This window comes from Aythya ferina (genome assembly GCF_964211825.1).
Source record: "Aythya ferina genome assembly, chromosome: 1".
Taxonomy (NCBI): domain Eukaryota; kingdom Metazoa; phylum Chordata; class Aves; order Anseriformes; family Anatidae; genus Aythya; species Aythya ferina.
Window position 1 is genome coordinate 104,321,093 of NC_140296.1, and position 27,771 is coordinate 104,348,863.

Genomic DNA, 27,771 nt, shown 5'->3' on the forward strand with positions numbered 1-27,771 from the left:
CAGCATGTAATCTTTATCTCACTGCTTTTTCAAAGTGAAGATGCTTTGGCTCACTCCAAACATCTACTGTCCATGGACTGTTCTCTTCCAGAGATATTGAAACAGTCAGCCAGCTTGCATATTCTTTATGAGTTTCCCAAAGGAATAAAGCTACAACAGCTCCTTGACAGACAAGTTTATTGAAACATTTTTTAAAAGCAGATACTCTGAATGTACTCCATCAATCCCAACAGTTCAGAAAAACAATTGTTCAGTGTCCAAATGAAGTGTGCATGTTACAAATTGTACGTTTTTAATATACTCATTTATACCACATGACAGAAGCTTAACATACAGTGATTCTTACGTTGTTCAGGATGCCAATTTATTGCTACGATTCCCCCAAAAAGTAGGGCACACTGGGAAATAGCTCTTAATCCAAGGCTAGTACAGCTCTTAGCATGCCTTGGACCCCATCACCGCATCACATCACTGGTGTTCCAATGTAGATCATCAAATATTTAAGGGGTTTTCTTTTTAATTTACAGCTAAATTAAATGCTTTGCTTTCCAAGACTGTTTTCTTAGAGGGCATTTAGCAGGAAATTAAACGTTTGACTATTTATTACAATACAAACACTTCAAATCCTTGGATATAAATTCTTCCTCACCTTCATTTAGTTTAACATCTTTAGCCATGCCAATCAGAAGAAAGAGGTTCCCAGTATGGAGTTATAAAAAAAAAAACAAAAAAAAACAATAAAAACAATGAACTTAGCCACCTTGCACAAGGAATGAGGGTCCAGAGTTCACAGGTGAACTAGTTTTCCTAGAAAATGTAAGGTGTTTGGGGAGGTGTTTGGGGATTAGGAAACACTGTCATGTAAACGTGCATCATAATCTTGAGTTTACATTGTTTGAATTAAGGAAGTAGTTAAGCATTGATTTAGGTTTTCCTATTTTGTTTCTAAGAACAGTCTGTAGAGTTCCATATCTGAATGTAAATACTTTTTTGTTATTCCAATCTGAGTGAAGCACAGCTGCTTTTTAAAGGTCAGTTTCCACCTGGAAGTCTTTCTACTATTTAGGTCAAACGATTTTCACATATTTTAATATTTTGCCAGCCCTTTTGACCAATAATACGATTGTTTTACTTTCAAAACAAGTAATTTTTAGCAAATGAAAAACTTTTTTTTTGAACAGTAAAAGATCTCCATATCCAGTGTGAAAGTAAGATGGTGGTATAAATATATGCATAATATTGCATTACACTTAATACATTCTACACATTCCATTTAGCCGTGGAACAATTCATGGAGGAGTAGATGACTACTAATCATGGGTATAAAGTGTTTTTTGTAAACAAGATTTTGAGAAACTTTAAGCAAAGTCTGATTTCTGGGAAGATCACAATCTTGGGATTTCATTTTTGCTTCTAAAGAAGTCAACTTTAGAATATTTTTTTTAAGGATGCTGTATATAAGAATGCACTTTGTATTAAAACAAAGATCAATACTTTACAGTTTAAGAAACTTTACATATGTACATAAATTACACATCAGGAATGGTTTTAAAGCTCATAACGAGATGTCGGAAAAGTCTATTTTCCTTCTATTAAAATTTTTAACTCTTTTACATTGTGATCATTTGCAACTGTCATAGCATGATCCAGCGCTCGTATACTTGCTAGAAGCTTTATGATCTGCTTTATTTGCTCCCTAAAAAAAAACACAAACAAAAGAGCACAGGGAAGTCAATGCAGGAATGGAATGATCATGTTAAAAGTGTAAATTTTTCAACAAACAAACATGTTATAACTCTGTACAGCAAATCCGTTTCTGGTAGCTTCACATCATCTCCACTTGCTTAGTCTGAGAGAAAATAGGTTGGTTATCAACCTCATAGCAAAATTTGAAATTTTATGTTGTGTTAGACAGGAAGGGAGAGTAGGAACTGGTCATACATATGGTTTAATACTAGATGAAACATTTCTCAAGAAAAACTCTTGGATTACTTATGGTGCTGTGTAGTGAGTCACAGCTCTCTTGACAAAAATGTTTGAGCAGGAAAAAAACAGTATGTTTTAATGCATGCCTTAAAAAATATGAAGCTTGTCACCAACAAATCACATTATAATTCAGCTTGATCCTAGTCCTGAGAAAACTGTACTTCTTCAGCTGTCAAGAGCAATCTTAGCATCTTGTAAGGAATATGGACATGAAGTTTAAGCAAGACCCACAAAAAACACTAGAGAACCAAAATTAATCTTAAAAACTAAAGCATCTGGTTGGCAAAAAAGCACCCAACATCAGGAAAACTACCCTTAACAGACATAGATAAAAGATATACTTTCCTCCCAGGAGAAATGAATGATTTTTCCTTTCAAACAATTGTACTAGGTTTTACATGAACAGATGTCACATCCTTAGGTTACAGAAAGTAAAATACCTGCAACAGACTTATTTTATGTGCTTAATGGAGACAATGTGAACAGTTTTGTTAGAAGTTGAAAAAAAGGAGCAGAAGTCCAGACAAAAAAAATTAAATTAGAATTTACTATGGGGGGAAAAAAAAGAATTAGTTAGGTGTTTCTCTTCCTATATACCAATATAAATCTTTACCAAATTATTTCAGCTGGTAAAAAAAGGTTCTTTCAAATTAAATTCTCTCTCTTTTGGTAGCCTGTTTCTAATCTCTACTGGATTCTCTACCAACTCTTTTGTTTCAATTACTATATCATGCTAGGCTAGGCATTTTCATTTTAGTAAATTTCATTGAGTAAAGAGTTTGTTTTGAATTTGAATCACGAGGAAATTTAAATTGGTACATGTCATTGCTATCATACTTCAGACACAACGCTCTAAGGCATAATTTGGGAGAGGATAAGGAGTAGATTAAGTACATCCCAGTGTGGCACAAAGCTCAGTGTTCTCTGAAAATGAGATGATTGATATGTCACAGACAGAAGTGAATCTAAAGACAGAAAAGTGCCAATAACCAATATGGTAACTGGGAGAAAAAAAAAAGCCAACACATGAAAAAGCTCCTAACCAGAAATCGTGTGCTACACTTAAAGGGAAATTCCTACATTTCAGTGCCATGCGTAAATTAGAAAAAAAAAAAAAAAAAAAAAAAAAAGTAACTTGAGCAATGGCTCAAGCAATTCCAGGTATCAAGAGTGACTAATGAAGGTAGAAGCAAGGATTCCAAGTTTCAGTTTAAGCAGGTTTGCTGGAACAACTGAACTATTGACCCTGCAACCTCTCCCCACGCAACAGCACATGAATAAATACTCTTCCAGTCTTGTTATGTTCCTGTTTATCAGTGCAAACACTTAATTTTCAAGTTTAGTTTTTAAGTTTATCATTAGAGTAGCCCACCCAATATGTGGGTTACTTGGCTAGCAGTAGCATTCATGCATCTAAGCCAAACTTTTAATTATGCTGGTTATCAGATAAAAGTAAAATGACTCTTTGATCAAGGGGAAAACAGGTTCATCTAGTTGGTTGTGTAAACAAAGGCAGAACTTCTGAACCATATAGAAAAGCAGGATTTGTAATTTAGAAGCCATTATGTAGGAATCTGCAACAGGTTTACAAGGTGGAGCCGTCCAAAACTAGTAACTACAAAATCTGCCAGAGTGAAGGACACAAAGGAGCAGTGCAAAATGTTTCGAGTGTTTAATTAGAACAGCAGCTGCTGTTTTCAACCACCTTTAAAAATCTCCTCATCTACTATCCCACAACAAAAAAAGTTTGAACTCAAAGATGTTTCATGAGACTTTCAGGAGAATCGAGGTATTTATGTATGTCTGCAGGTAAATAACACAAAGCACAAGAATCACAACTGATTAACTCAAAATAAGTTACCTTGCATTTCTTTTCTCTACATCAGAGCAACCAATGCTGTTTCTATAAATGGTGTCAGCTAGATGAACAAGGTATCTACAGAAGTTTTCTAGCTGAGAAATAGTCTTGTCTCCTTTTAGATTAGTAAACCACTGTTTAGGAAAGCAAGCAATTACCTAAACAAGAGGAAAAAGAAAGTTAAAAAACAAAGCAACACAAATTTAAAAGTTATCCAACGTGAATTATTAAGTCTGCCAGGTAAGATTGCAGTTACAAGACTCAACTGAGTCAAACAGCAGGAAACCTACAAAAAAAAATCAAAAAAAATATCCAAAAGCACCAAAACCTACACTATACCTGAACTACATGTATCTACAGGTATGAACCAGAGAATGTTCACTGGCATTATGATATGAAGATATCAAAGTCAAAATTTCATAGGTAACCTTGAGTTTATTTACTTTTTTTTTTTTGGATATTACTCACACTTTGAGCCTTCTTTATGCTGTCGTCTCCATACTCAGAGTTTTGGAAAGCCATAAGAATATATCTATTTAGCAGACCATCTATTGACAGCTCCTGGAGAGTTTTGTTTGAAAGGATTCCATACCACTGGAGAAAGTTTCCTAATAACTGAAAACACAATACAGGCAAGGTAATTATTTAAAGTGTCATGAAACTGAGAAGTTAGTCAAATACTCTAAAGACTCTTCAAATGCAGCAATATAGCTAAAGTAAAGCAAGGGAAATATGCCTTCTGACAGCTCCAAAAGTATCGTATCCAGAACCCATTAAAACATTGCTCAGGTGTTGCAAGTTCCCATACAACAACAATCATCATCTCAAATTTTCCTTTTGTTTTGCCAGAAATGAAAGTGAAAAAACTAAGTTTCAAGACACCTTGTTCTCAAAATTTGATGTCGATGTCAAGTGAGGCCCAGCACATGCCATATAGGGGCACATTCACAGCCTCTTATCACTGAAATCTGCAGACATGCTATCAGTGACCCCTTATTTCCGAGGCATGCTGAAACAAAAGACGCAGAAAATGCCTGAAGGAAAGTGCTGGCTAAGCCATCTGTACAGCTGTTATTCCCCATGGCGTACGGCCTGCGGAGAACTGCTGCCAGCCTTGTACAAATGAATGCGGCCAGCAGTTTACTGTTAAGGCAGATCATCAAGAAATAGTAAACGAGCACTTGCCTCCCAGCTTCTATTTCTGCTCTTCTGTGACGTTATAACTGCCTTGCTAGTGCAAGAGAGCTGTGTTTTTATTGCCTCTCTAAAACAGAGCAGCGATAAGAGCATTCATAGTTCTAAACTGCCCAGGTTCCAACAAATATTGCCAGAAGCAAGCAACTTCGGTCTTACGAGACATAAACCATAAGTAAATTTTCAGTGTTGCTCTTAAGAACTGCATTTTAATAAATTTGCTTTATGCACTTTTTGCTCCAGACAGCATTTAAGAAGTTGACTTTACTCCAAAGTGAAAGAATTCAGTGTCAAATATTTTAAGTAAACAACGTGATTGCAAACCCACTCAGAATACGGCCTCCTTCATTGCTACAATTTAAATCAAAAACTCCAGACAAAAGTTCTGTTTGCATGACCACAGAGATCAACAGTTCAATCACCATGTCTCCTGCTTTCCTCCTTAGCTGGGAGTTAATATTTCTAATAAAAGGATGTGAAGAAAAAAAAAAAAATCTACAACAGTTACAGCTTCTTAGACTTCTGAAAACTCTGTATTGCACATTCCACACAGAGACATTTCTTTCATGCTCTTTTATCATTTCAAGTAAACTAAGATTACAACTGTTCTCGTATTTTATGAATAGCAACAAGTTTTCCAAAAGGGGTTGGAAAACTGTTTATCCAAGTTATTTTCAGGAAAATTCTGACACTACAAAAAGAGAGACAAACCAAATGCTCTCATTATCACATAAATAAAGTAAAACAATCATATGGTTTGACAAGCAAATGACATTAAAAAAAAACTCAGTTGTTGAGCATGCCAAGTAAACCCACAATACATGAGTAAAGATGCTTTCACACTTTGCAATCTTTTGAAGAGGGCACAGTGTACTATCAAAGGCTAAGATTACTACTGTAAGTTTCTTTCATCTAAAGAAAAGGCGATTTTATATCTACCATTTTCCACAAAAAAGAAGGGGATTTCATTGCTACACTGACTACAGCAAATATTTATCAGATGTATTTACTGACTTACCTTAACAGAGGACCAAAACTGGCGTTGGAAAAACAAATATGGACCAGAGTTCTTGTTTTCTAAGATGCTGGAAAGTAAGAGATTTCTTTAATGAGTAACCAAGACCACCTCTATCTGGAGTTTGCTGACTTCCTCCTTCCCACACACAGTTCATTTCTATAAATATTCTCTTATTCTAGTTCTGCTTTGTTTTTGACAATTCCTCACAGCATGGTAATTAGTTTGCTCTTGTATCTAACCAGTGAACCACACAGAGGTATAAACACTATCAGCTACAGACAGAAGACACTGACTTGCCAACAGAGAGGTCTAATAGTTGAAAGCAAACTTACTTTTTTGGATATAAGGGCATGAATACATCATCATCTAGTGTTCTCCTCATCCTTAGCAACAATGCCTTTAAAAGCATCTGAAACAGATTAATATTTCTTAGCAAGTTGTCAGAGCACTGCTTATTCGTTAACCACTCAGAAACTGATTTTAAAAATAACAAAGACCACATGTGACCCTAACAGCAAAAGGCATGCGTACGTACGCACGCATGCAGTCTTAGAGAAGTCTACAGTAAAGGTTAGAGGTAAAACTTGGCGTTTTCAACAAAAACTGAAAGTGATGGAATTCCTTTATCGTTAAGCTTCCCTACACAATTAGCTACAGTGAAGTCTGGGCTTTTGTCAATTTTAACCTTCTGCTATCTTCCCTATACACACATGCTTTGGCTGATCTCCCGCTATTCTAAAAGCAACACGGACACTACATTTCGCGTGGAATCTGAACTCATGACGTTAATTCTCACATTCATAGAAGGCAAGCAAAACAACGCAACTATGAAGCAACACATTTGGAAACATTACAAAGATCTAAAAAAGAAAAGTGACTATTTTTAGCTGATCCTTAAATCATAAAATGCAGACCAAGAAGTCACAGTACATTTGGTATCTTTTTTTGTCTCTACCATTAATTTTAGGGAGACTTTATTGAATTCCCTCTCCTATTTATTAGCATACTTGTTTCTCCATTAACTAGCTAGCAGAGCACCGAAGAATTGAAAAAAAGTCTCCTTCTTGTTCCTCATTAAACATGTTGTGTTTTCCAATATAGTATATTAAAACTACAATCAAGTTCCTTAACCTATCCCAGACAGTTATGAATAAACAACTTACTTGTGTATTTTTGTTTTCTGCATTCACCACTGAAGGATATCCATCTACTAGTTTCTGTACAATCGCTACCATTCTAGATGTTTGTGTTGTAGAAAAAGGATCCCATATATTTTCAGAAATCACTGTAGGAGATGAAAGAATTACTCCATTCTGCAAATACTCAAATACAGGTACTAAGACACTCAGACATATAGGACACATTTACAAAACAGTAAAATCTAAAAGCGTGAACAACCACCAGCTAGCTGTTCCACCCCCATCCATGCTCCCCCTCCTTCATTTTTTCTTTCTAAGACTATACCTGTTAATTTTGGAAGAACAACTCTCTCTACAATGGTAGGTAATAGCGAAATATCAGCATCATCTTTTTCTTGCTCCTGTTCTTCACAGCCATAAAACAGCAATGATTCAAACCACAGCATAGTCTCAAAATCACGGCACTTGCCCTAATAAAATGAACAGAGAAGAGGTCAGATTCTTAAACAGAGATCTGCAGTCAACACATTAAAAAAAAAACATCTGCAAGAATAATACACATGAAAACTATAACAAAATTGCTTTAAAATAGGTTATTAAGTTTTCTAAGCAAGCAGGGTAGGAAGCATTTGAGCACAGTAAAAATGTGAAAATGTAGTCCTTTTTTTTTTCTCTATGTGTTGTGTACCCCTCTCTACTAGAAGAAAAAAAAAAATATATATATATACATATGGTGCCTCATGACTAAATAGTAACTTGATTTGGCATAAGGACTGGCAAATTATTTCACCTCCTGCTTTGGCTAACCTGCTTCTGAAGCAGTGATACTAGTTCCTTCAGAAACAAAGGCAAACCTGATTCCCGAGAAGTGAAGAAAACTTCCTTCCTCTTTGCCTGGACACCACTAATCATGGCATTATGAGACAAATTAGTGTATATGGATAACCCAACCCAACCAAAACCTGAAAGAGGATGGAGAGCACGGTCAGTTTTCCATAAATCAGCCAAATGAACTAATCCATTGTACAACCACACAATCACTAGATCAAATGGAAGTGAAAATGGTGGAAGGAAGACTGCTTTTTTGGGCACCAGCTGCCCCACAGATTAACAATTTCTAATTACACCTGAGGTGGGGAAAAAACAACAACAAAAAAAAGGAAATGTGAAAAGTATAGTTCATTTGTGCTGCTTTATAAAATCATGTTTTCTGGATTAAGAAAATCTCTTTTCATAAATGCCTTGTAATTTTTCAAACTTAGCAAGATGCATAATATAATAGGAACAGTAAGGCACAAAATTAAAAAAAAAAAGAGATTTAAGAATTCTATACCTTGTCTCCAACTAACTTAAGCTTCATTTTGCCAGCCTGGGAACTCACACAAAACTAGTATGGATGAAGGGAGAATTCACAACAGTTTTAAATTTAATGAAGGCAGCTTTCATAGATTCTCCCACTAATTCAAAGTAAATACTCTGAATACTCTCTGAAGAAGAATCTCTCTGCAATCAGAGCAGAGGAGACAGAAGATCACTTTCTGCAAACATCCTCTTAGTAGTTAAAAAAAACATTTCTGAAGAAGAGATGCAGTCATTTGAGAGAGAGGCTGACAAATCTGCAGAAGGTGCTGTAAACGAACTACATTTTGAAAGATGAGAGGACAATTTTCTTTCTTAGCCTCGTTTCCTAACAAAACAAGCTTATGCAATCACATTGTGTGCCTTGACTCACCTCCCATTCCCCAGTAAAAGCCAACGTGGCAGAAAAGAGCAAGTTCCTACCAGTACCGTGAAAATAAACACTTGACAGCAGCAGAAATACCTTATGAGAGCTTTCACTACCAGGAAGAATAATGGGAGTTGAATGTTACCTGAACTGTTTGTCCTGATGGCTACTCACGTCAGCATACACACACAGGCTGGACAATGAATACGGGCCAGGGCCACTATGCTGCCATTGTGCTGTCCTGCTTTTCCCATGCTCCCTACCTAATTACTGGGCAATGAGCACTACGTGGAAGACAATTGCCAGCCAGAGTTCTACTGGGTATGGAGGGACAGGTGAGAGAAAGAAAGATATACGATGTAGGGACTTAGATCACAAGCCCACTGGAAAACACACTTAGTGGTTCCACTTCTCCTGAAGAATCACCTTCTTTAGAATCACAATTTTCTCAGAAATATTTTAAAACCTAGATGTATTATTTAATACACTGCTTGACTTTCTGGTCCCTGAGAAGGTACCAGCATGTGCTCAATTCATCTCTGGCCTGCTGGGAACACAGAAGACAATAATCCAGAAAATTCCCAGAAAAGCACTCCACCCCAAGAGAGGTGCCCATTTTAGGCTGCATGCCTAGATCATGCTTTTATGAGAAGCACGCACCAAAGATTCAATTCACTTTGTTCTACAGATGTGTGAAAGAACCACGCTATACAGAAGCTTACGTGGAAGTTGCCTGCACAGGACCTTACCTCCAAAGGAGTCCAGATAAGCAGCTGAAGTCTGATTAAAGGGTTGAACAGCTTTGGTAAACAGAGGCCAATATAGGCATCCTTGTAAGAAGCAAAGTACTTTGAACGCCAAGCTTCAAACTGTGACTTAATACAATCAATGGAGTAAAAGCTTTCCAAAACATCTTCAAAAACTTTGCTGGATTCTTTCAGTATACGATCTGGTGGGGAGGAAAAATACAGCAGTACATTAACCACTATTCCTTCTTTCAAGAGGAACTTCAGTGGTGACTGTCATAAACCAACTCCTACCAACATTTTTGCTTCAAATATACAAACTTTTTAAACTTTGGTTTAAAAAAATAAAAAACATGGCAAGCGCTCTCACATACCGTATAATCCTTACTTCAAGAACATCATACAATGATTTTCAGCCTACCAGATATTCGACTAGTGATAATTTGGGCTGTTTTCACAGAGGTAAGAGAACAGCGTGGACCTAACTTCAAAGCTGGTTTTCTTTTGCACCAAAATTTGGAGCAGCAGATCTCCAGGCACCTTTGAACTCAAATTATTCTACAACTTTCTTCATCCAAGTGTAAGTACAGGACATCTCTGAGCTAAGCCAACTGAATTAGCATTTCAGGCAGAGTGGGACCTGGCTGACAACACAACATGGCTGCTGGCACTGAACAATCACTACAACCTCTTAGCACATTCCTTGTATTTTCTGTATTTACTGCACTAGTATTCTAAACAGCGCAAACCTTTTTCACTATAGACTATTTTCTTCTCATCTCTTCTAAAATGAAACTAAACCCTGGAAAAAAAAAATCAGCCATTTCTGCTGCAGCACAGTTTTAAATGTTTTGTTATAGAAGTTATCTGCACACACCTAACAACGACTACATGCAGCAGGTAGTGGGAGGGCCAAGAGAAAATTAGATTATGTCATACAACTATTTTTCACATGGGGATCCTGAAACAATGCTACAAATAAAGCTAGCGGGTCCAAAGTGCATCCCGCTGTCCCATATAGCCCACTGACCATTCTGGACTACCATGGCTGCACCATCCTTTCTCATATGTGCATAAACAATTCTATGTATGTGGTCCCTACTGCTTTGCTTCTCCATATTTCTTCTATTTTGATTAAATTCTCTTTTGTAATTGTACTCAGTTTCAAGGTGAGAAGGTAACAGGATTATTACAGTAATGTTCTACTTTACTGCTGGTTTCATAGTAACCTCTAGTATTCCGTTTGCCTTTTAACTGCTGCAGTAAAAACCGACTGTTCCACCAAACTCTCTTCCATTTCAAGTTTCTTACAGTTCTCCTAGTGCTTAATAGGCATTAGCTTAACTTACAACCCCATTCATTGTATGATTAGGGTTACGCATAACTGCATAATAAGATTTACTTGGAGTAAACCAATTATAAAATTACAGAGGAATGTGAAATCAGTCAGTACCATAGAACCTTTCTGTAACGTTTGCAGTCAACATTGTTCTTTGTCACCTGCAAAGTTTGCCAGGCAGTAATAAAAGCCTATAAAAGCTTTGTCATTGTGCTTCTAGACACTTGGGAAAATACTTCTTATCAGCAAAAGAAGTTTTGAAAGCACTGAGGTCTTCAGAATTCTACATACAAAACAAAATAATGCATTAACATCAAAATAGTTCTCAACAGATTTTGGAGAACGATAAATCATGTTCCAGACTGGAAGGAAGGCTTAGTACAGCTCACTAACAAGACAATGCCTGAATTAAATAAAAAGCATCTCTAAGGACATGGCTATTTATTTAGCTGCAAACCGCAAAACAGATGGGCACAAGAGACCTTGTTGGTCACATTCACGATCTAGTAAGGAACAGTCCTCAAACTTTCTCCAAAATATGCTGAAATATATGTACAGGGCTGCATTGGTGTCAAGCTTTTTTTTTTGGCCAAATTTTCTACATATGGTTGCATGAGGCTTCAGTAGCTTTTCTAACCTCGCTCCATATTGAAGTTTGTAATATCCGTTGAAGTTTCCTCATCATCACTGGAAAGGCCTTCAAGGTGATCTGCCATCTTCCCAGTTTGCTCTCTTGCTTGTCTACGACGAGCTCTGAAAAGGATCAGCAGTGTAATAAAGCCATTATATTTCTCCCCCTATACAATGAACATAGTGGCCTAAACCTGTCACAATTTTTAATGCGAGGAAATTCAGGTTGAAAAGAACTTCCACAATGTCATTACCTCAAACATCCCACTGGCTTGCTGCCTCAAGTAATAGAAGGAAGAGGAACCAGCAGAACACACATACATGCTGAACGGGCTTATACTCTCTTAGCAATTTTATATCAGCATTGTCTAATGGTTGCTTGTTTTGTACATTTGCACACTAAGTTGGGATATTTAGGAACATCTCTTCCCAGCATACTAATTTAAGTGTTTTCTTCCCTTAACAGGAAAGGAAGAAACACTGCTATTTATGTTAGTATGTCACACTGGATAAGAGTATTCCATGAGTAAGAAATACTCCTAACAGCCAAGGAATGTCAGTCCTCTACCTTCTAGCTTCTCTTTCTGCAGTCCGACGCTTTACTTGTTCTTGATAGAGCACTCTGTCTCGTCCAAAAGAATCAAGATTTGGTGCCATCAGCGCTTTATCTGTAAAATTACATGGATGAAAATTAAAATGTTTAACTATGATTATATAATGCGTTATAGGTTGTCTCACAAGAGCCCTGTGCCTACTTTAAACTAAGTGTAATTTGAAGTAGAAAGTGTAAGATACACCCAGAGGTCTTGGTTCCACAAGTGTAGAGGTTAAAAGAGGAAGTAATGGCGTTCGGAAAAATCTCCACTTAAATGTCAAACAGAAGACTCTTTTCACCTTACTTCACTCTTGACCCTCTTACACAGAGCACACCTATGCAAAAGTCAATGGTTTTAACAGGTATTTCTTAAACTGAATATTCCAAGGCATACAGTTCTCCTTAGATAAACATGTCGACCGTGTATCTTTTGAAAATAAAATGAACAAAACAGAAGGCAGAGAAGAGTGACCCGAGTCAGAATATATGATGTGCCAGAGTTCTAGTCACAGTCTCCATGCATATATTCTTGACATCACCTCAAGTTTCAAATGTATCAAAATCAGCAGGAAAACAAATCCTCCCCCCCAGCTCCTTGTAGGCCGCGATTCATTAAAGATGTTCCCCATGATGGAAAACAGCACAGCTAAGCAGTGAAACTGATCAGCAACCAGCAGACAGGTCCGAGAATGCTTCCAGTTCATTCTTTTCACATAAATCTTTAGAAATGAATTGAGTGTTAGCCAGTGCTCACCTACCCACTAAAATACAAATGTTGACATCTAAACAACAGCCTACCCAAATTTCAGGTGTAAGTTTACATATTCTAACTAAATCCATTTACTTATCCGTTGTTACAAATATCAGTGATGATCTATGTCCATATTACAATTCCGTACCAGAACTACTAAGAGCCTTAAAATACAGATGAAGTCATCATTTTTTTGTTTTTTTGGATGTTATTCAAATCTGAGCTACGTCTTTACAATGAAGTAAAATAAAACTGGGCAGACAAATTTAAGGTCACTTATATCCCGTTAGTGTTCTGACACTGTATGAAGGAATGCAAATTGTCCACGTCCACAACACACATCAAATCAAAGGCGGGCATCAGTTCACTGTGTCTTGAGATAGTTCAGTTCCGTCCCTCACATTATCACAGAACCCAGGGAAGATGTTTCTCAAAACTCCCTGATACTAAGTAAGACCTCCCTTTAAAACCCAACCTTGACAATGACCACTATTACCAACCCACCATCTACAAACAGTCCAAATTAGTCCGTTCTGGGTTTATTTTAGGAAATTCATTTGCAGTACACTAGATTTCTAGTTCTCACCACAGCACCTTTATAGTAAAACTGCAAGACCTACATGTGATGCCAAATAAAGTTCCTAAAAGGAATACAAACACTGACTGTTCCGTAAAGGCATGACTAACTCTGATGCCCTAATGCTTTGTCATACTCAGTGAGTTCTAGTGGGACCAACATTTCTTCTCTGGGCACGCTGTGACAGAATTGGAAGTGGCTTGTACTACAGGATTTTAGGCCAGCAATAGGACAGACAAGAAAGCATTTTAAAAAATGGGGCACTCTTCAAAGTGGAAAGACGCCTACTATTAATGTATTTTAACTGTCATTTAACATGCAGATTAAAACCTCCGCCAAGGAATGTGTGTTTTCATGCAAGGTAACATCTGGACCTTTTGTAGAGTTTTACATACCCCCCCTCTCAACACACACACTAAACAGGTATTTTAACTGGCTAATTTTAAGCTGTAATCCACACAGAGTCATTTAGAGTCATTTTGTATTAGTCCGATTTTTAACAATGGCAATAACCTCTTCCAGTTTCTTAGCTTTAGCAGTTAAGTGTCTGAATACAAATACTTATGCTACCTACAAAATAAAGTATGAGATAAAAGTCAGCTCTAGCCCAACGCTTCATGGCTTTGTACAGAGTTAACTGTAGATATTGCAGGAAATTTCCAGATTCAAGGATGTTTAAAAAAAAGTCCTGACAAAAGAGGAAAATCTGGAGTCACATGCTACCACTACTGTCACTGCCACCATGCATACATTTAAAGTGCTAGGAAAGAGAAAATACAGTTAAGAGCAACAGAAAGGAGAAATGAAGTCAGTTAGAGTGGCTTTGAGTTTAAACCAAAACAGATTAGAGAACTTTTAATCTAAATTTGCTTCTACCTATCTCAAAGGTAAGGATAAACTTCAAGACAGTTTCATACTTTTAAACATTTACATTTAAATTAGCCATAGTAAGTAAACAAGGTTGTTTAATGAATAATAAAAACCTTCAAGATGGACTGACTTGAATGGCTTGAAAACTCCGAAGATTCATCTTTAATATCATCTTGTCGTCTTTGGACAAGGCGGGAAGCTCGCTGTTTGTACAGCTGATGCATTGCAGATTCAAGTTCGTTAATCAGAGGCACCTGTAAAAATACAACACACTACGTAATATCCAATTCTCCAGGTGCTTAGCTCTCTGGGGTGCCATACTATTCCGAAGCATAACGCTGTCACTGCACTTCTAGCAGCACAAGACGTTTGCTTTTAACCATTTGCATCATTTAGACCAGTAAATATTTCGACTTGAAGAAAACGCATGCATTCAACAATGTTGTCAGCTTTCAACCACAGCAAGTGTTCTGCAAGTCACTTCTGTTGACTGAATGAGACTACACAGTAAGACAGTAATTCCACTGTGTGAAATGTTATTTAAAGCACTCCTACTTTCTCTACTAAGTGCACTCGAACATTGCTACAACGCTTACAATTCACCAACCTCCCTGTTTCCACTTTATCTTTAAACAAGAATGTAGTATTCTATAGTTAGATGAGAACCTGACTCTACACAATGAAAAAAAAAAAACAAAACAAAGCAACAATCTAACCTCCTAAAGACAGCAGCTAATGTTTAGCTGTAACTTTCACTAGCATATACAGAATTATCACTGAAATGCAGTAAAACTCTGCTGAAACATATTACGCCAATAACTCAAATTAGTAAAAATGTTATTCTAGCCTATCATTAAAATCAAAACCGTACAAAGTGTGTGAGTTCGGCATTAAGCATAATCTTTGAAAGATACAGACTTAAGTTGGATCAGACCTGCCACAAAGAAAAAAAAGCGGAATGAATTTCAGTAGCAACAAAAATAGGTAACAGCTAGGAATTTCCTGACATTACATAGCAGATTCACTGCCTACTTCTGCAGAACTTCATTTCCTGGGACTAGTTAAAATTAGACCATCATAAATATTCAAATATAAAATAGAATTTTTAACAATCTCCTAATTTGGAAAGGCAACTCCCATGAGTCAGTTGCTTTTGATATGAACACTTCTGCCATATCCTCCTTACCTCCAAGACATATGTTTAGTCCATAGTCTTCCAGCCTTTTTAGCTCAGATATATCATTGCTGCCTACCATCCAGGATTACAGTTTTTTTTTTTTTTTTCAAAACAGATAAAATCAGAAATTGTTTCCTGATGTAATTTAGAATGTGACTCAGCAGCTATTAAAGAAAAAACACCAACCTTCTCCCGTGATATTTAAGCTTATGAGATTATAGCTGCAGGGCCATTTCAGCTGAGAATGACACACACATCCGAGGACACATTAAAATGAAAGAAATTTTAGCTCTCTGCGACAAACTGGTCTACAGGGATTAAAATCAAAGGAACATACACACCATTCTCTTTTAGGGAAAACAAAGCAGAAGGAATGAGGAGGGGAAGGAATAACCCAGTGTTGGAAGTCTAAGTTCTGAATTCAAGACAGTTTTGAAAACCCAAGTAATATTTTAAAAACAAACTAACAACAAAAAAACTAGTTTTATTGCAGTTTGCCATTGAAAATAGAGCTTCTTGCCTTAAGTGTGTCAAGGGAATTCTAAAACTGAAAAGCTAAATGAAAGATTTTGGAAGCACCCCTACAGGTTCTTTCCGTAATTGCCTCTGGATAAAAAACAAAAAACAAACAAACAAACAAAAAAAACCACCAAACTGTTACGTATGTGTATATGTGAATCCACTCAAATTATTTCCCATTTAAAATGCAAGAAACTTAGAAGCCATTATTCCTCTATCATCAATGCTGTGGTTGATGAGTGACTGACAGATTCACTGACTACTACAAAGGCAGAGCTCTCATTCATTCACTGCTTTGTTTAGTCATTACCTTAAATTCAATTATTTATTTGACTGTTTTTCCCCCCACACTTTCACTGTGAACAGTGTGAGAAGAAAACTGGAATGCTCTCTGAACATTTAGAAGACAAGGATAACTTTAATCTACAATCCCCCTTTCCTGATAACACAGTGTGTTTTGATAAATTGCTTTTGCATGTAAAATAACAGCTCATCTAATCATGCTGTCAAAGGTAGGCTTGTAACACTTTCTGTGTCCCTTGTATTTTCTGTGTCCCTTGTATTTTTATGTGATCTTTCTGTGTCCCTTGTATTTTCTCAGGTTCAAGAAGTAAAGACACATTACCACTTTCTAGCCTTCTCAGAAAGCATGATTTTGAAAATAAGTACTCGTGAAGGAACTACTAGTCATGCAAGCTTCTTCTATTTCAATCATTTCTATCACTTAAAAGCAAAAACCAAAAACATTATATAGGATTTGACACTTCTGTTGCTTGTTTCTGAATTTCTCAAAGAAGTTTCCTCATTGTACTCTCCATTGCACCTTACCCATGAGCAAAGTGTTTCTAACACTCAGTATCTCTTCAAAACCAGAATACAAGCAAAATGGTCTTGTGTGGCTGGGGGTCACAAAGGATTGAGCATGGTGTATAAGAGCAGAAATAAGGTGGTAGGAGGACGAAGGTCTACCTTATGGTATTATATTCTGTTCTCCAAAACTAAGTCAATGGACATACACAGAAATTCTAGGGCACCAGACAAGAACACTGTGCACTCATTTGTGATTGTTCAGCAAACAACTTCTTCATTCAGACCAATAACAACGTGAATTCAACTAATAACCCTGACTAGTCCTAATACAATCAAGAGAAAGCATCAGCACATCATATTTGGAAGGATAGGGAGCCCTGGTTTTATACCAACTTGGGATATGTGCTTATATATATGCATATACACACACACACACGTGTATACGTTTGTATGCATATATACAGACACATCCACAGTATTGCTCATATACACACCTTCTTTGCTTTTAGATGTTACAATCATAATACATTACACATTATAAACACATACATGCACTTGTTTTAAACATGAAGTAGCCAGGGCCACAGCTCCTACAAAAAAAGCTGAAGGCAACTTATGTCTACACTCAAAAAATTGGAATCTATCTTCCTATTGCATTTCATTATTTCACTGAAATAAAAACTGATAATTGTTTTATTACTTTATTTTGTTCCCTCCTCCCACCCCTTTAAAAAAAATTGCAATGTCCTGTGGCCTACTCTGAATTTGACAGTAATTTTGTCATGCTGAAAGCACTGAATTCTGAAACAGATTATTTGGCCGAAGAACGGAGAAAAACATAGGACATCAGAATTAATGTCATATGCCTCTGTTAAACTGACCATGTCACATCCTAACTTCGCAACTCTCTGTACATAAAGCAACCTCTAACTGAAAACAGAAACATCTCTCTAAACTGCCTTAACAAGCATGAGATGGAAACTAACACCTTAAAAGTTCAAGGGACTGGCATGTGGGGTATTTTGCGAAAGTCAGGGGTAGGGGATCCAGGCGTAGAATCTTTAGAAGACCAGGAAAACAAAGATATATTATAAGAAAGCAACTTTAACAAGCCTGTTTGTTAAACTATCAGCAGCTAGTTTGCTTTATCATGGCTGGAATTGATTTATTTCCTAGTATAGCTAGATAGGTCAATTCCCTTCGGACAAACTGAACTGAAATTGTTACACTACTAGTTAACAATATACTTTCCTGTTTTTTCCTGTTCTTCAGTGAACAACACTTTTCCTAACTGATCAGTTAGCTGGGTGAATAAACTGGTCCATACTTCCTTGGGCTTGCTTGTTCACAACTGATAGTTCTTCTCCAGCTTACAGGACTGAAGATGGGCATCTCTGAAGACAACTAAATGCCAAACAATTACTGTCTAACTGATTAGCAACCGGAATGCTTCTATGTTCCTTTCTCATGCCTAACAAGATAGCTAAGCAGCAGCTTTTACTACTCATGATATCCTCTTATTACCTGCTACTGTATTCAAGTCAGAAGACAACAAAGAAATAGCCTGTGCACTGCTAAGTGAATTGTAGAGCTCCTGTATGTGTGCATACACATATATAAACACACACGTCGTACATATTCAGGAGCTCCTCTTAGTTTACAAAAAAAAACCTAAGTAAATATAGCATGAATAAAACAGGGTAAAAGAATTAAATTCTTAAGTTAGAAATATACAAGAGTATCATACTATGTAAGTTTTGTTTTTTTTGGGTGTAATATATATATACATATATATATATATATATACACACACACACACATATACATATATATATATATACATATATATATATATATTTAATAAAGATTAGGTGTTTTCAGTCTGCTACACTAATTTTAACTCCTTCAGGCACTAGGACACTACCAAACAAGTGAAACTGCCTGACACGAGAAAGTTTATAATAGCACAAGCTACTATTTTCATACTGTGTTGATGAAGCATTTAAAGAGCTAGCAATGTTGTAATTCTGTCATTATTTCTGCATGTGTTGAGTATCAGGTTAACAAAAAATGGCATCTGAGTAACGTTGAAATGCCATAAATCTAAAAAGACAGAGAATCTAAAAATGTTTTTACCTTATCTGAAGTCACTAATCTGTTATACTGTGAAATAATGGGTCTTTGATAACAACCTTAATTTTTCATCATGCTATCCCTCCAACATTTAACATCTGAATAACCAAACCTTTAGGAGATCATGTTCTCAGGGGACTTTTTGAAAAAAACAGAGATGTGTTTGGCATGTACTAAGAGTCCTTTCTTTTTTTTTTTTTTTTTTTTGAAAAAAGATGAATGTTTTTGCATCCTTACCTTTTCACTGAAACACTCAAGCAAGTCTTGGACATACCCTCGCATTTCTTGCAAAAACTTATACTGTTCACCAATACCCCCAGAAGACCCTTCTAATCTTTCAATTGCCTTGGTAGAGTCCTCTCGGCTTTGCTGATGTTTCTCATATTGCTGCCGATTAGCTTTGTGCAATTCTTTCATAGAGTCCAACCTGAGGGGCAACGGATAAATAACAAATTTACATCCAAAAGTCTATATATTTCAGACCGTTGTGATATTAGACAGTGCAAGTACCAAGTATATATATGGAAATATTATAAAGAGACAACCTCTAACTTTCACCTATCATTTCCTCCCCTCTCTACATGAACAGCAAGACTAATGATTTAAATTAATTTTCTAGACTGTGCTGAGTGCATTGTACTGCCAACTCCTGCCAATTTTTACAAGGAGATGTAGCACTCAGAATACTGCAAGGCCAGCCCTACAGGAAAACTGGGAGGAAAAGGTATTTTATGGAATAACAAAGAAACAAAAAGTATATGTAGGAACTATAGTTCCTATAAGGCACTTGCCTTCACCTACTACTTGATTCACTATCAGTTTGTAACGCTACACTGGGCATACAAACCAATACTGCAGACACGTAGAGTGCCAAGTTGTTCATAACTAAAGATTTCTGATTGCAATTGGGTTGTTCATTAGTTGGACATTTTGTGTACCTGACAAGCAGATCATAATGTTTAAACCAGAAAAAAAAAAATCTATGTTTACACTAAAATTTAGATTCTTTATCTACTGAAGGGTAAAAAATTTGATTTACTGTTTAAAAGACTGCAACTTGACAAGCTAAACACCTCACTAGCCTTGCAATTCTTGACTATAAGACTGTGTAGTGTCCAGAAGATGAAACTCAGACCTGTCTTCAACAAGATCAATGGTCACATATTTAAAGCTTCACTTCCAGAGAAGCAATCCAAGGAGTTTTTCGAACAAAGTGTCAATGTCATCTTCACTTTGAGCTTTTTTTGTTTGCCTTTTTTTTTTTTTAATGGATGTGCCAGTCAGTACTTTTCCAGCGATGAAACTCTGCTCACCAAGACTAAAAGGCGCCTGAGGAACAGAAAGCTAGGGGACAGGTCTTTAAGTCTAAAAAGATGGTCTGTCCTACCTGTCTTTAAGCTGTTTCTTTACCAAATCAATAGTAATAGGAGTCATCTCATTACTGGGTGTTTTGAAAGGAACTGTATTATCTGTTTTTTGAGACTTGGTTTCTGATGATCCATACGAAGCGTAAGTGTATGGAATGCCGTATGACGAACCATAGGACAATGTCTGGTAAGTGTTCTGGTAGTACAGATTATTCACTTCAGCAGGCTGACTTGGTTGAACCTAGAGGAAGAGGACATGGGATTGTAGTGTGTTAAAGAAAGGAGAACCTTTGTTTCACATCTCAAAGCTTATGAAGTGCAAAATGTAGGCAGAAACATACTAATGTAATTATCAAGTGGATTTGAGCATAGAACTTCCAGCATCTAAGGTGGATGAAAAATCCTCAGAAGCACCTTCTTAAATGGACAGTCTTAGTATCATTACTAATCTAAATATTTATACTTACAGCAAGTTATTAAATGACAATTTTAACTAGCCTACAACAACCAAGTTTTGCTAAGAGCGTTTATTAGAATCGGCATTTTGATTTTGCTGGAATGTTTTTTTTGAAGAACACTATTATCTTCAACTGAGTGACAATTCACTATGACTGTACAGACAACAAATGGCACAACCTGCCACCAATTTCAACTGTTTATGTCACAACAGAAGACACGTAAACAGCAATGAAGCACATACTGCTTACAGACTAAAAAACCACTGGTAAGAAAGAAGAGAGGTCTCTTCAAAGCACCGTTATTCTCGTTCTATTTGAGGCCGCAAATAAATGCTGTTTACACGGTCAGTATCTACCAAGAACAAAGAGACTAAAGAAATGGATACCACTAGATATTTAAAGTCTGACCTTTCACTTCTTTCATAAGAGTATCAGAAGTTACATACTAATATTTTCAGACAAGACAGGCTTCCGTAAACCCCCTGAGTTTGTAATGGATTTAGCCAATATTGCAGAAACAAACCAAAAAAAAGAGCTCAAATGAAATACATGCCTGAGGTATGTTGATTCCTTTCCGTATCTGTTCTTGCTCCCATCTACTGAGTTCTTCATCTTGTTCCCCTGCCACCAGTGCTTCATCATCACTTCCCTCAATACCTGAAGTGGAATAAAACAGACAGGTAACAAAACGAAGATCACAAATTCATAGTAAGGGCCACGAGTTCCAAAACCTACAAGACCACACTTTGGTGGGAGTATCTCAGTGCATTCTCCCTTTCTTCACAAGGAATTAAAAATGCTAATCTGTAAATCGTTATCACAGAGGTTCCATTTCAAAAATTTGATGGGTAAGTTTGCAATTAACTTGATAAAGCCCTCCAACAATATAAACCTATTACTTTACTATTTCTCCTCCTCCAAAAGATTATTTCACCTGTTTGCTAAGAAGCAGAATCCTTTATTGAAGGACTAATGATTTTCTTTTGACAACTATATACTTCCTAAGAAGTACAGGAACAACATTAATTGCTCCTTAGTCTAAGTTTCTACCAGATTAAATAGAGTTGTGTGCTTCTAACCAAAGGAAGATAGCCTGTGCACAAGATTGCATACACAGATTCCAATATGCAGTACTTTTTCTTAAAAGAGAAATACAACTCCAGATTTATGCCTGCATGTTGTTTAAAAATGTTGAAAGGGAGCACTTGCAGTAAAAACAGTGCAAATAATATCAGCTGTCTCTCTAAAAAGGTTTTACCTATTTCCTCAGCAATCTTTTGCCTTTGGGATTTTTCCTTCACTGTAAAAACTATCCTCCTCTTCTCGTCATCATCTTCATCATCACTGGCATCATTTTCATCCTCTCGAACAAGGCGGCCTTTACCTGGTTCACTGTCAACGGGGGTAAAGTCTCCAAGTTCACGAGCCATTTGACGCTTTTTTCTAGCGGCATGAATAAAAGCAGCATCTGGAATTTCTCCTAGAGATAGACGTTTACACCGTTAAAACAACTGCTGCAACAGAACAGGTATTGCGACTCCTTATTACTTATCTCTGCCACCCTATCAAAACATCTTTGCAAATGGCAAAAAAAAAAAAGTAAGGGGAAAAAAAATCCATACTTACAGATACATTTGCAAGAAACTTAAAAGCTACATACGCAAACTTTATTACTCAGACCAGTAACTCTTAAAGATGGGATCTTTCCCAAAAGATCTGGCTCTGCTTCAATTAGCTGACACGCCACAAGGACAGAAGCCTGATGTCCCTCTGGGATATATTCCTAGAATCACGTAATGGTTTGGGTTGGAAAGGACCTTAAAGGTCATGTAATTCCTACCCCCCTGCCATGGGCAGGGACACCTCCCATCAGATGAGGTTGCTCAAAATCCCATCCAGCCTGGCCTCAAACACTTCCAGGGATGAGGCATCCACAGCTCCTCTGCGCGACCTGTTCCAGAGCCTCACCACCCTCATAGGAAAGAATTTCTTCCTTATATTTAATCTAAATCCGCCCTCTTTTAGTTTAAATCCTCTGGACTCATTTTAACAGGTCCACGTCCTTCTTGTGCTGGGTCCCCAGAGCTGAACGCAGTGCTCCAGGTCTGGGAGCACTGAGGGAGTGAATCACCTCCCTCGCCCTGCTGGCCATGCTTCTTTAGAGAAGAGGAAGCCTTTTACAGAACCTGACTGCTGCACCAGGAGGAAGAAAATGAGGCTCCTGATTATGTCATATTTTGTCCTGATATCGCCCCTAACTCTTCGTACTTCTGGAGAACAAAAATCCTCAACCATTTGAACAGATGATGGTAGCTCTGAGATCAAAGGACATCAAATAGGAATAAGAAAGCTAGTAAGAAAAGATTGCACAACTGAAAGAAAAAAAACAACACGTGTAAGAAGAAAAATAACGAACTTCACTAGCACTAAATTAATGCAACTTACTTATACATTATAAAAAATGGCCCCCACAAATCAATCTTTGAAACTTCAATAACTTTTTAACATTACTTTGCCTAGTCATGCACAAAGTGTTGAAGTTCGGATTCTCTTTACTCTTGAAATAAGGTATTTTATTCAAGCTAGCAGTACCTTTACAGATGCAATAACGAGCGTATCGCACCCTTTGCAATTGCCCCTAAAGGAAAAGTCATTTGGGAATCAACTAGGACCCAGAGCATGCAGATGGAGCTTCCATTTAGGGAGCTGGCCACCACGTGAATCAGCTACCGATTAGCAAACTACTTTCAAAAACACTTTCTCAAATGGATTTCTTTGGCCTCAAAGCCTGATAAGAACTTCATTAGACAGAAAGAGACAGAAACTGTTTGAGACACTTTGCAGACATGTAACTGAGACACTCGAATTAAATACAGTATTTTAACTGAAATCAGTTAAAATTCATGCTAAGTCACCTATTCCAACCTAGATCTTTCTCATAGTTTGTCAACACGTTGAGAAATGCCTGGTTTTGACATCAAGATTAAGCATTCTGTAGTAAAACATCTCCAAAAGGGCTCGTAAAATTGAACATCCTTGGAAAACTGCATTCTCTTGAATCCTCAGATGCTGGATATACTGCTGAAAAACATTTCCTACTCTCTCAAATACTTTAGTCTGCTGCAAATGCTGGCTAAAGCATCTGTTAATATATCAGAGGTATTACAACAACCAACCTGGGCGGAGAACATTCAGTGAAGATAGAGCACTTGAAAAAGCCCCACCAGCTTTTGGTTTTTCTTCTTCCTTCTCACTTTCAACTTCCATTTCTTCTTCTCCTTGTTCACTGTTGGCAGTCCCATCTTCTTGACCTATATCCTTTATCTGTCCTGTCTTTTCTAGTGGTGGTTCGACTGTTAAGACAACAAAGCTCACATTTTACTCTCTTGTAAAGGTCACTTGGAGGCATTTTTTTTTTTTTAAGGTCTAACAATCTAAAATAAAAAAACAAATGAAGATGCTAAATGATAATTTTACTACTTGGGATCTAGCAAAATATGCCTTTTTAATTGTGATTTAAGTCACTGACATCCTCTAAAAATGAAATGCTACAAAGCAGAAACTACAACTACATTCCACATATTGCCAAATATTAAAAAAGTGAGGGAACTCGACAATTAAATTCATACATACAACCTTCACACAGTCTCTTGTGTGGGTAATTAGAAAGCATTGCCCACCTTGCACCAAATCTTTCTACAAGAACAGATTATTTCAAAAGAACTGTTTCACCTTCCTCCTGTGCTGAGGTGCAACATTAACCTGCATTAGGTGGGCAATACACAGGCAGCATTAAAACAACCCAACTGTAAACCCAACTATCCAGTCTACACTGCATATATCTGAATTTTCAGACATCAATATTTGATTAGAGAATCCAGACAGATGATTCAGGATCAGCCCCTGCACTGTAACGAAGCCAACTACAGATACAAAACAAACAGAAAATAAGCATACACTTACATGTGCAAAATGCAAATCTTTACAGAGCCTTAGTGACAGAACTGAGAATTAAGATCTGGCTTTCGACAGGTAACCTGAACATTAGCCACAGAAATCGTAATTTCTGTTTCTACTCATACCCCATACCATTACAGAGGCAACTTAAAGATTTTAATAACAAAGAATTTGTGGGTTTTTAACATGCAAAAAAAAAAAAAAAGTATTTTTAAGATTTTAAGAAGACTAACTAAAAGTTAATGAGCTTTGTGATTGAAAGAAGGGAAATTTCTCCATAGTACCACATTGAACTCTCGTAAGTTTCAGCTCTGCCATTGCCATTTTTAGATCTTAAGCCTCTCACTCGTAGACATGGGGCTGCAGGTTACTGTTCTACACAAACCAACCAGCCCGGGAAAAGGAATCAATACACTTTACCAATGAGCTTCCCAATAACCAACAGCAGAAGTACAATGAAACTGAAATCCCAGGCTCTATCCCAAGCTCTGGAGGACTGTGTACTGTTAAAAGATCTTTCTGCTCCAATATTTTGGTGATCATCCTGATCACCAACTCTGCTCTAAGGTGCAAACTGTGTGAAATACGCAGCTGTTGGATAATTTACTTAATAACAAAGAACACCACTCTGCTCACCCCATGATTTTCTTTCTTGAGAAGCTGCATTACAAGGACATCCTGTCAGATAAGCACCACATGTAGGAAGAAAATAAACTAATCTGACAAATAGAGCTGAAATACAGAAACTACCGGGGTCTACTGACAACCGCGTAAGTAGTTATCTGAGAAGCTTCGTCCTCTGACATTCATTTCCACACGACAGAGATTCAGAGAACTCTACCAGCTTCAGACCAGCATTTGCGAGGTTCAAATGGACACATTTAATTTAATGCATGCTCTACTTCAGTTCAAAGTGCTAAATTCTCTGAAAAGTCAGAGGATTCACCTTGAAAACACGCCATTTGTATTTACAATACTTAAACCTTTGCCATTACAGAAGTTACTGTTAGTTTTGCAATTACCATCTGTCGGAGAATTGACCTCTGTTCTAACTTTTGATTTTTCAAGATCTTCTTTGTATTCTTTCTTCAATTGTTTTACAATCTTTTTGCTGTAACTTGATTTCTTCACTTTGAAAACTTCTTCAGTTTCTTTAAAAGAGAAGTTGGAAAACACTGTGTTAGCTCCACCAAGAAGTTTACTTACTATTAGATTTCTTTATTTTGTACCTAGAACTTGGTAAGTGCTGCTAGAACATAATTTCACCCGACTATAGAGTTGCACTGTTGTAACACGGAGTTGCACAGCCTTTCACAGGGACTTTCTTTCTTGTTTTTTGGGGAGTCATTTTCAGTCATCCAGAGAACAGCAAGGCAGAAGGTACACAATAGTGTACGAACATGACCTGCATTTATCTGACTGTATTAATCTTTGGTTTTGTTTTTACACAACTGATCCTTCACTGTGACTGCAAATTTGGAAGAAAACAAGGAATCCTGACATTTTGGGTTATCACTCTTTTCATAGCCTTACACATACGCGTGCCAATATGACTAATGGGTAAGGGCACAACCGTGTTTTGTAGTCCTTCCAGTTTACAGGCCTGCAGAACTGCAACCTACCACGAGGTCTGCAGTAAGTTGAACAACTAAATTGCATCAAACAAACAAACAAACAAAAAAAAACAGAAACAATAAATACTGTAGATTTATGTAGGAAATCCACAGTTTTTCTCACAAATAAATGCTGTTACTTTATGTTTTCAGGATTTCGATCAGGATTTCTGTCACAGCCTTACAACCCAAGTCCCAGCGATCACTGGAAATCCCTTCAAAGAGGGATACTCCAAATGCATACCAACTGTCCTGCTGACAAAAGGCATCAGGAGAACACTTCTGTTCATCCTGAACTTTTGGGATGCAATAAAGTCGTGAGTTTGAGCGGTATTTCTGGTTATTTTTAATATGCAGTGACTACTACCCATAATCAGATTATCAGAGTGTGAATAGACCAATTCACGAGCGCGGTACCTGCTGGGATCCAGAATTATTAGCCAAAACACTGCACAAACGCAGCTATTTTGCCAGAAGCCGAAGCCCAGAAACCACTCAGCCCCTTTTCTGGCTACTCACAGGGGTTAACCTAATAATCCTTGCGGACCCCTCGATGAAGCAGTTCTTCCCCAACCCCCCACGGGGGCCACACCGGGGGCAGATAACCCCGAGGGAGAAGCTCAGCAAAGCCACCCCTCCCTCAGCACCAGGGCTGCGGGCAGGCAGGGGCTGAGGCGGCGGGGCCTTTCCCTCTCTTCTCTCCCTTCTCCCTTCTCCTTCCCCCCCCGGCGCCTCACCCTCCTCCTCGTCCTGGAAGCTGAGCAGGCTGGCCCGCGGCAGCTCCTTGCCCTCCCGCGGCCGCTTCTTGTCCTTGTGGCGGCCGGCGGCCGGCAGCCCGTTGCCCTGCTGAGGCGCCGCGGGCGGCGGGGGAGGAGGAGGGGGCAGCGGGGAGGGCGGCGGGGGCCCCCCCAGGCCCGCCCGGTCGGCCGCCATCAAGCCCAGCCCCAAGCCCAGCGCCGCGCCGTAGCCCGCGGCACAGGCGAAGGCGGCGGGGCTGCCGGGCAGGGCCAGGGGCACGCAGCCGGGCGGCAGCGGCAGCAAACCGGGGCCACCGGGACCTGCTGCTCCTCCTCCTCCTCCTCCGACCGCCGCCGCCGCCACGGCGGAGGCCTCGGCCGGCCCTTCCCCGGCGGGTCCCGGCGGGTCCCGCGGCGGCTCCTCGTCGCGCTCCTCGTCCTCCTCCTCCGAGGCGTTGCGCTTCCTCACGTTGACCCGCCGCGCCTTGCGGAACATGCCGCCGGGCGCCGAGCCCCCCGCCCCGGCACCGGCACCGGCACCGGCCCCGGCCCCGGCACCCACACCGCGCCG

General features: G+C 38.2%; 1 protein-coding gene across 2 annotated transcripts; it reads right to left on the reverse strand.

Moving 5' to 3' along the window:
* Positions 1-160: 160 nt before the first annotated feature.
* Positions 161-27,771, reverse strand: PAXBP1 (PAX3 and PAX7 binding protein 1). Of its 2 annotated transcripts, none has more exons than XM_084539005.1 (18): positions 27,201-27,771; positions 25,873-26,001; positions 24,070-24,246; positions 22,278-22,373; positions 21,447-21,550; positions 20,456-20,676; positions 19,306-19,495; positions 14,560-14,683; positions 12,205-12,304; positions 11,644-11,759; positions 9,671-9,870; positions 7,521-7,665; positions 7,220-7,341; positions 6,389-6,465; positions 6,057-6,123; positions 4,313-4,459; positions 3,848-4,002; positions 161-1,696 (listed from the first exon to the last, which is right to left on the reverse strand). In XM_084539005.1, the coding sequence occupies exons 1-18, from the start codon at positions 27,694-27,696 to the stop codon at positions 1,579-1,581; spliced, it is 2,784 nt and encodes a 927-aa protein (XP_084395131.1). In that variant the 5' UTR covers positions 27,697-27,771; the 3' UTR covers positions 161-1,578. The 2 variants fall into 2 exon arrangements, with proteins under 2 accessions (XP_084395131.1, XP_084395130.1); XM_084539004.1 differs by having other exon boundaries at positions 22,152-22,373; positions 27,201-27,770.